This window comes from Nestor notabilis, unplaced genomic scaffold, assembly GCF_000696875.1.
Source record: "Nestor notabilis isolate BGI_N333 unplaced genomic scaffold, ASM69687v1 scaffold21463, whole genome shotgun sequence".
NCBI classification, from domain to species: Eukaryota; Metazoa; Chordata; class Aves; order Psittaciformes; family Psittacidae; genus Nestor; species Nestor notabilis.
Window position 1 is genome coordinate 19,981 of NW_009922633.1, and position 9,766 is coordinate 29,746.

Below are 9,766 nucleotides of genomic sequence, written 5' to 3' on the forward strand. Positions count from 1 at the left end.
TTAGTAGGGTTCTACGGAAGACACAATCCATATTCCATAGTCTACAAGTGGAGCAAGCAGGGCTAAACACCACAAAAGCATTCCTTTGCAATTCTTAGCCTTCCACTAGTCAGCAACTTGTAACATCACTTTAAAGATACAGACTTCCCAGTGTTTTGCTGCATGGAAATGTGCTTCACTCCCATGCAAAAGCTTTTGCCTTTTATGCCTTCAGTGGATTAATATCTTACCTGTTTATAATAAGGGACAGAGGCCACTTAACAATGTAGTCAAAGGAAAATGCTTCCAAACCACTGAGAGTGAGCTCTGTGGGATCTGCATTGATAATAGCCTTCTCCTGTTTTGTTTCTATAGCCAATACTCTCAAGAGCTGTGTAATGAGGTCATGGGGCATCAAGTCGATCTATAAAGGAAGAGCAGGGTTAAAAAAATGAAGCCACAGGATACTCACAACTACTGCATAGCAACAGACACGTGGCAGAACTTCAAATTACCCGAGGCACTCTCAAGTCATCAGACCAACCTAGAAAGCAATAGTAAATGGTATGATCTGAAATGGAGCAGCAGACAGACACCAGAGCAGTGTTGCTGTAGTGGTTAACAATTAGCATACAACATGCTGCTCTGCTGATCACTCTCCCTTGCTCTCAGCCTCTTTATTCAGATCTCACGCTCCCCAGGCACAGGCTCTGTGCTGCTTCACATGTGTAAAAGACACAATCATTAATAGGCAGGACTTCTAATCAGGTATTCTCTTGTACTCCAAAGTGAGCACCCAAGTTGAGAACAAGCATGAGAGACACACTACTGCTTCCACTTCATCCTGAGGCCACCCAAAAGCACCTTCTCCATGTTCAAGAAACCAGCAAGAAAACACAGCCAGGGTAGGTGCTTCCTGTTGCCAATCTGGATGAAATAGGACTTAACCCAGCAAAGGTCTACAAAAGGATAGCCATCAATTCTCTTTTCCTTCACTGTACATTCAGCAGGTTCTTAGAGGCACGCTGGTCTTCCCAAATCATGGCAAGCCTTCTTCTCAAATTGAATTAACTTCTGCGCACATACACTCTTACCTTTAAATCATCCTTGAAAGGATCTGTGTTGGCTGTGCTCATTCGCAGGGCTAATTCAAGCAGAGCCTCTAACCTCGTGGTTATGATGTCATCTACAGGCTTTTTAAGTTCCTCTTCCGTGAGATCCATGAAGTGAACAAAAAAGTCCCCTTGATCCATCAGGAAATAGTGTTTTATAGATCTGCTCAAGAAATGAAAGGACAATTGATTATGTTTTTAAAAGGCCAAGTTAATCCATATTAAACCTAAATGAACAAAAGCAATCAATTCAGCCAGCCTGCTGGGTTTGATCACAAAATGTTCCTCTTCATGGAGAACACACTGCCACAAATAACCAATTTGGAGACTAGTCTTATGCATGCGTTCTCCTCCCTACCACCTCAGTCAGGATACATGCAGATCCATCCAAGAGGCAGCTGCCAATTCAGAGAGGAATCCTGAACTCTGAATGAACAAGTAACTGTGCTCATTTTTTATGTACTCCAGGTACTTGTGTTGACTTCTGCTACAGTAGGATGCATAAACTTTAATTTTCACTTGGCACCAGGGAATTAACTGCAGTGGGCCAGGAGCTTGGAGATAACTCTGAAGAGTAACTGGTAACTGCAGCTTTCAAAGCCAAACTAGGACCAGCACATCCTTAACACAGGATGGTTGCAGACTCCTGATTACCGTCAATTTGGGATGATGCTCAGCCCCTCTGTTTCCCTGACTATATTACTCTTTTGAACGGAGGAAACGCCCCCAGTTATGAGGAAATCATGACAGTGTCAGTGGTTAACTGAGGACACAAGAAGTAGGGGAGCAAGATATTTACCACTGACAAACCCTAGAGTGTAAACCCAAATAAAAACCTGAACTAATGCTGGTGACAATCCCACTTCAAGCAGGAGGTTGAACTACAGATCTGCTGAGGTTGTTGGTCCCTTCTAACCAATGTTTCTGGGACAGTGGAGAGAGAGTTAGTATTGCTGCTTAACTGAGGAGAAATGGTAAATGTCACAGTTCCCTGGGGTTTAATCACAAACATCCCACTTCACCCCTCAAAGTTCACCCATACACTGGAAGCTCAGTAGCTTCCTCCTCAACCAGCTGCCCCTGCACTTGTACTCTAGCAGATCATTTATACACAGGACAGCTGCTGAATGATCTAGCAAAAACCCTGTTTCAAAGATGAGGAGGTCATAGACATCGACCACAGCTGAACAGGCTGAGCAACACCTTAATCTGAAACTACACTGCGACAGATGAGCCCAACAGAGTACATGTGCCACCGGAACTTCAGAATCCAGTGTCTCTTGAACATTCCTATTAAGCAAAGAAGGCTTGGAGAGATGACAGTCATTAGCAAGGCTAGGAAGAATCTCTTTAACAACTGGCAGGTTTCAGACAGCTCTCAACCTTTCATAAAACCAGGAATTCCTGGTTTTACTGTTTTCTGTAGATGGTAACAAACTCAAAGCTTGATTCACACAAGGAAGCTAGAGCTTGCATGCAGAATGCACCTGCATTTGCTATTGGCAGGATGTGTTACGAGAGTCAAAATACAAGTTATTAAAATGAACTTTAAAAAAGGACAGTATTCAGAAAAACCCTGTACTGGAACTTAGGGCTAATACACTTGCTCTATCACAGATACTTATGTTTGAATGAACAATAACCAGGGCACTTATTTGGCAAGATGCTTAATATTTGACTATTTCTTATTCACATTAAACTCTTCTTGATCATACCAGGCGATATAGGAAACTCCTTTCCTGGGTGGGAGTGACAAGCATAGCACAAGTCATGAGAGAGGTAGGGGACATCAATACCTGAGGGTGGGTTTTGGGACTGGGCTAGGCAAAGCCACAACTGCCCTGACCTAGTTTCAGCAACAGCCTTGCAAGGAACTAGGACTAGAGATGCCCAGATACCCTTCCCACCCAACATTTCTACAATTTTACACTTCTCTTTCTTTTTTAATTCAGGAAAAAACCCAAATCTTACTTTTTCAGGTCATCCCTGCTAATGGAAGTAGAGACAACACATTAATAATAACCCAAGAAAAGCAGGCCAACTTCAAAAAACTTATGTTCACTCTCAGAACCAATGTATTTAACATGCATTTAGTAAAACAAATCAAACCTTAGATGAGCCACCAGCTCTTTCTCCTCCATTAGGAAATCCAGAAGAACTTTGCTAGCATAGTTATATGCTTTTTCTATTTGTTCCACATATGCTCGCTCTTTTAAAGTATAGATGACCTCTTTAGCCACAGGGCAGGTAACATCACGGCCACATTCTCGCACAACATTTAAGTATTTCCCTAGAAGCAAAAAGAAAGAATGACCTATATTCATACCTACTGTACATCCAACAGGGAAACTTTCAAACCACTATCTTCAAGAGGAAGATATGCTGCGAGATGTTCGCACTAAATTCTACCAAAAGCTGTATAGGATTTAGACACCTTTCAAAAGATAATACAGAATTTTAGATTAGACACCTAGCATCAGATTTAAGGAGAGATTTATAAATGGTGTTGTTTTCCAATGGGGGAAAAACACCTCCGCAGATAGCCAGAAACTTTCAAGATCTGGTGCTGCACTTCAGAAGTAGCTTTTGGAGGGGTTTGTACTTAGAAAAGAGAGCAATGGTAGCCATCAGGTTGCAACCTTCATTTAAAGACCCAAATTAAAACTCAGCATATTCAAACCTCAGTTGTCTAGCTCCATCTAGCTAGCTGCTGGAAAATTGTACCCATGAAACAGAGCAGTAAGAACGCTCCTATTGCTGCTGGACTCCTTCCCACATGTTTTATTCATAGGAATTGGGATTCTTTTACAGTCTGGTTCTTCTATTCCTCTGAAAAGTTTGGATGGACAACCCCATAAACTGACAAAACACGATGACATTTATCTGTACACAAAAAATAGTAATGCTTGTTTCAGGATTCCTCTGGCATCAGAAGCATATCTTTACTTACCTGTGCTTAGTATTTTGTCAGCCATTTTCTGCAAGAATGAGGGAATTTGCTGCTGAACAACAGTGTATCTTTGATCCCAATACTTGTCATTATAGTCCTCCTGAATCTTCTCCTTCTGCAGCTCATGTTCCTCCACCATGAACTCACTGAACAGTTAAAGCAGATGTTTAGAAGCAGGGAGTGGTACAATAAGGATTACTTTCTTTGACCTGTAAACTGCTAATACGATCTATCAGAAATAAGGTCTCAGGAGAATACATTCCAATCAAGAACTGAAATTAGTTTGTGTTTGTACTAAGAGGAGATGCTTTATGCAGAGCGTTCCTGCTAATCTGCAATCAATGATGACAGAAACAGAATCTTACAGAGTTTACAAACCAAGTCTAAACATGATTTGGTCCTCAGTGTAGAGGTGACAAAGCAAGCCTTTTCCTGTCTTCTTACCATCAGGAAGGCATTAATTTTAGCTATTCTGAGTTTTGCCCTCCCTTAGGATTCTGAAAATGTGGGAAACAGAAATGCTGCATAATCTATTAAACAAAGCAAAATGCTTCAAATGACTCTATAAAAGCCAAGAAACTTCAGGCAGTGTTGTTAGCTCCTATCAGATTAGCACATTAGTAGACTACATTTAATATAGATTCACTGAATTACCACACTCGTGCCCCATGAGAAGAGTGCTCACCCTTCTCATGAAAAAGATGAGGATGTGAGAGGAGAATAGTTAAAGGGGGACAGGCATGATAAGGTGGAATTAGAGTGTATTGCATATTTGAACTTCTGTGCTATTGACTTTTGCATATAATTTCCTTGAATTTGGAAAAATAAAGCAAGTAAGAGTGTCTCTGACTGTATACACACTGAATCAAACAAGAAATGTAGTTAAACATGCTTCAGCAGCTCCCCTTCCTTGCAATGCTGCCTTGTCTGCTCACTGCTGCCACGTCCAGGCCCCTAGCTTATGCAGACTTTACAGAGCAGAGGGATGGGCGAGCTAAGAAAGTAAAAGCCAAAGACCTGAGCAGTATTTCTTAACTTTTGTATTTCATTTTCATTCCTTAATTGTTCTTTACCTGTAGGGATCATTAATGATGCCCCGATATATCCACTTTTCCAGAATTTCAAAATAAGGTACACTGGCTGCCTTGGTTAAATACAGGCACAGCTCCTGGGCCTGGCTGTCCCCCGTGTAATTAAATGTCTTGTCGTGGAGTAAGCTCAGGGTGGATCCTCCCATACACTCTCCTTTATCCACAGAGGTAGCTAAAATTGAAAAATATGCATATAAGATACAAAGCTGAAACAGATTAATTGCACCACCTATGGTCTTAAATGAAATGTAATCACTTGATTAGCTGACCACTCTAAGTCACAGATCTCCATGTCAGCTCTAGAACCCCACTGTGAAGATGTAAGGCCATTCCACCACATGGCCAAAAGCTTACATCCTGAAATGTCCTGAAACAAAAAGCTACAAATGATCCACAATCTAAAAAAACAATAACCAAACCCAACCCTTCAGGGAAGAACTGAACTCAGCTAGACATAAGGTACATGGTGGCTTAAAGCCTCCTATGCCGAGGGGACAATGTAGAGATCCACCTTCCAGGTGGTAATGGAAGAAATACACACTTCAGTGACTTGCTCTGATCTCAAAAGCACTTTGCTCTCAACTGGTACACTGCATATACCTCGAACATCAGGATTTAGGTAGGGTAATTCCAGTTGGAAATAGAGAAAGAAATGTTCACAAAAAGGTGGTGAAGTCATGGGAAAGGGCCTGGAATGGGGGATCTCCACTGCTGGGGACTGTCCAGACTCGCCTGGACAAGGCCCTGAGGAACATGCTGTAGCTGTAAGGGGTTGGACTAGAAACTTCCAGGGGTTTCTTCTGGTTGAATCCATTTGTGGTTACACATCCACACACAGCTGGAGAGGCATTTTGGAAAGAAAGTGAGTAGAGGCAGCAGTGGTGGAAACAAATGATCCGAAAGGCATGGACTATGAAGGTAAGAAGCATGGACATGCCCTAAAGCCCACCGCTCTCAAGTAAGAGCCATGCTTTGACAAGTACAATTCCCCTTGACTTTCTTCTTTAATATAACATAAAATTAAAATGACACATGCCCTGCCTGTACTGCTGCTCTGTAGCTACAGTTTTAAGAGACTGTCATGCACCCATCAAAATGTAATGACTGTATTTCTGAAATTTACCAAGTGAAGCAAGAATCTCTAGGGTCCTCATTGTAGGCTGGATATAAAACCAGAGTTTCTGCAGTGACAGAAGTCCCTGTCTCTGAAGATGTTCCAGCTGGGTAATTAATATCATGTATTCCTTGATGAGAGTCCGCATAGCAGCAGCCAGAGCATGATTTACCTGTCCGTACTCAAAGGAAGATTTCTCCTCTATAAACCTGCAAGAAGCAAAATGGAAACTTTTAGGCAAAGCACCTTCTACCACGTTCAGGATTTTTCTCTTCAGGACACTGTACAAACACACAAGTAGATTGTGTGTTGGAAAGTGCACCAGTCTTCAGCTGGAGTTTCAGGTTCCACATCTGCTCTGTGTCCCCCTTCCCTACTTCCCATCACCACACTTCCTAGTACAGAAAGCCATGGCAAGACATTTCCTCTCAACCTGCAGGGAAACTAGAATTCTTTGGAAAAGCACTGCGTAGAAAGTGAGAGCCAGGGTTTTCAAGGAGATTATCTTTGCACAAGCAGCAGATTAGAAGACAGGAAAAGATCTCAAAAGGAAGCTATGTGCACCCAGACATGTGGGGAAAGCACTGCTGCTAGCTTCTGACACCACATGCCACTGCAGGGATTCATTTGACCAGATTTAGATGGCTCTAACACAAGTATCTGTCTCTCCACACGTTAGTGGAGAGACAGATACTTCTGAACACAAGTCATCTGGAAGGAGATATGTAAAAGAGACTGGATGAATCACATTCTAAAAATGCTTCTCTTTGCTGATCTTTTAGGGACTTTGAATCAAATGCAGACATCTACATAACAACCATCTCCTACTGATGAGGTGTACCTTATCCTAAGACCTTTTAACTATTAAGGTAGCTACAAGAAGCTTGGCAGCAGTAAGTTCTCTTACTCACAACCACGCAAAGGTGGTCTCTGTCCTGGACATCCAGAGGAGAGCAAAAAGCAGGAAACAAGGAGGAATTCATAGCAGAATGGGAAGGGATGAGCCAGAATAAGCAGACATATCCTGTTTGCCTGAATTTACCAAGATCAAGTTTAGACAAAGCAAAGGTGAGGTGAATGAAAGAGTGAACTGGCAGCAGAGAGGAGAAACCCAGCAAAAAGAAATGTAGCTAAAACCAATTCAAAGCAATTGTCATTCTTACTTTATATCCCCGTAGGTTTAAATTAAGCTTGGAAGTTAACATCTACACAATGACAGTTTCTCTGTTCTATAACCTGATGCTCAAAGGAGAATATCCTCCTTTGACAAAAGTCAGCTAGGTACCTGGTGACAGCAGAATAACTTGCTGCTACAGGAAGAATCCTGGTCACCAGCTCTTTGATGGACAAGTCCAAGTTTGGATCGACTGAAAATGCTCGGTTCTGCCTGCCTATGAGAGGCTGTGCTGTGATGTATCTTCCATCCACACCAATCAGAACGTACAGCAAGTCCTCCACGATCATGGATTCTTGGGAGGCTAACGGCAAAGTACCTGTTTTCAAATACAAGACAAAAAAAAGAACACAGTCAGAACATGCCATAACACTACCTGATTGACCATTCATATCATTTTGGTCTAGCACCTGAAACTTGAAAGGAAGACATACTACCATTCAAACAGAACAAAGGAAGATCACGCAAAGCTGAATCAAGACAGAGAGAAATAAGACTGAGTGAGGCTCAACTCCAAAATCATCCATCTTTCTTTCCAGGAAAACAGAATCCTTTGCTCATTTTCACCCAAAGCAAATCAAACAGATAGGGCTATACATCCGACATCTGTGGCCTAGAGAACATCACCCTCAGCTTGTGCTGCTGATCCTTCCACCCAAAAGGGCTCAGCTATACTGGACCTGAGGAACTCTGATCTTGTTAACTCCCCCTACCACCACTCCACCGAAATATTCAAATATCAAGAAAACAGTTCAAATACAGACGCAAAGAAAAAAAGCTCCAAAAGCTTCAGGCAAACTGTGAACTGAATGGTTTGAACTGCATAGTTCTCTGAATAGTCTGGTCAACCATGCCAGAAGCATAAAGGACTCAACCCAAAATATAATCAAGTGAATAAGAAACTATACACAGCTCAGCCTAAAGCTAGAATACAACAGGGAGAGATTAGTCTCCTACTGCTCTGGTGAGGAGAGAGCAAATTGGGGAAGTTGTTAAAGTCTTACTGGAGAGGATATTGACCTGGGTGAATTGATGAATGCTCCCTTGTCAGATATGACTACAGATTTTTCAGCTGAAAATGCAGATGTGATACTCCTACAGCAAGATTCTATGAAGGCTCATAAAGGCTCATAAACTCAAGAGAGAAAAAGGACTGTAAAACTCCAAACAGATTAGATCCCATGTATCAACAGTGGGGCTGGAATTCAGCACAGGAGAAACACTATGAACAAATTAAGTTTGGGGTTTGTTTGAGCCCTGCTCTTCATCTGCAGAGTGCAAGGAGAAAAATTTTGCTTTCATCCTGAGTGTGACAAAGTCTGAATAACACTTCTGAACAAGTACAAAACATGAAAAGTTAATGCCATTTTTCCTGTGTATGACATACCTATAGGTACTGTTGTGTCAGTGCTTAAACTGGTGCCAATTAAGAAGTCACCAATAAGTGCAGGTCTCTCATACACCCAGGATGGAAATACTGGAATGGGCTGACCAGAATTCTTCTTGTTCTGCTTATCTCGGAGGATTTTTCGTGTAAGCTCAAGAGGCTGTTGGAAAAAGAGAGAGGGAGGAAGAAAGAAGGGAAAGGAAAAAAAAAAAAACCCAACAAAAAATTCTTCAGAAGTCAATAAAATCTTTAATTTCAAGCAGACACTGATTGTAAGCTGGTAACTTGAGAACAGAAGGTAGAATAGCTGATGCTTCACTAGCATGCTGTAGGATTTGGTCTCCCAGTACCATCCAGTGTATTGTAGTCTGTGATTTTTTCATACAGTTGGCCTTCTTTTTGTTGGAGGATACATCCAATAATGCCTTTCAGCACCCCTTCCCAACAGCCTGGGTGCTAGGGCACACTCATACAGGAACAGAGTGGGAATATGCCCAACCACCAGGCATCTTACTAGTTTACAAAGTGAACCACATAAAAGGCAGCAAACCCCTTCCAGAAGCAGTAAGCAGTAACACCTGATTCAAGGACCACTTGCAGATAGGCTAATGAACACCTCCAAACTCAATTTCTGCACAGTGCCTATTGAATAGCTACATGCCAAATGCAATCGAAATAATCCACCCACAGATACTCAGAGAATCATGGAGTTTTTCCTCTGAATAGGAGTCTGTGAAGGAAGCGAGCTCTTGAAGACTGAAAGACATTCAATCCATGGAATAAATGGAGTGCAAGATTCATTATCAGCTGGAGAGGCTCGTGAGACGTACAGCCTCCATGAACATTTAGAGCCCCCAGCATATACAGGGGACATGCTTATGAATGGCCATTTCTTAAACTCACATCTATGTGAAATGGGATATGCACAGCACCATTTTACTTCACTATCACAGGTCTCA

At 41.9% G+C, this 9,766-nt stretch overlaps 1 protein-coding gene across 1 annotated transcript in view; it reads right to left on the reverse strand.

Annotated features, from left to right (window-relative positions):
• The window catches only part of TUBGCP2 (tubulin, gamma complex associated protein 2), a 31,479-nt gene that overhangs the window by 17,380 nt on the left and 4,333 nt on the right, over positions 1-9,766 (reverse strand). Inside the window, exons 4-11 of the mRNA XM_010011728.1 lie at positions 8,808-8,967; positions 7,532-7,739; positions 6,256-6,455; positions 5,115-5,304; positions 4,042-4,187; positions 3,201-3,381; positions 1,074-1,254; positions 231-403 (exon numbers count right to left, since the gene is read on the reverse strand). Of these exons, the coding sequence (XP_010010030.1) occupies positions 231-403; positions 1,074-1,254; positions 3,201-3,381; positions 4,042-4,187; positions 5,115-5,304; positions 6,256-6,455; positions 7,532-7,739; positions 8,808-8,967 (1,439 nt within the window). The remainder of the gene's footprint in view (positions 1-230; positions 404-1,073; positions 1,255-3,200; positions 3,382-4,041; positions 4,188-5,114; positions 5,305-6,255; positions 6,456-7,531; positions 7,740-8,807; positions 8,968-9,766) is intronic.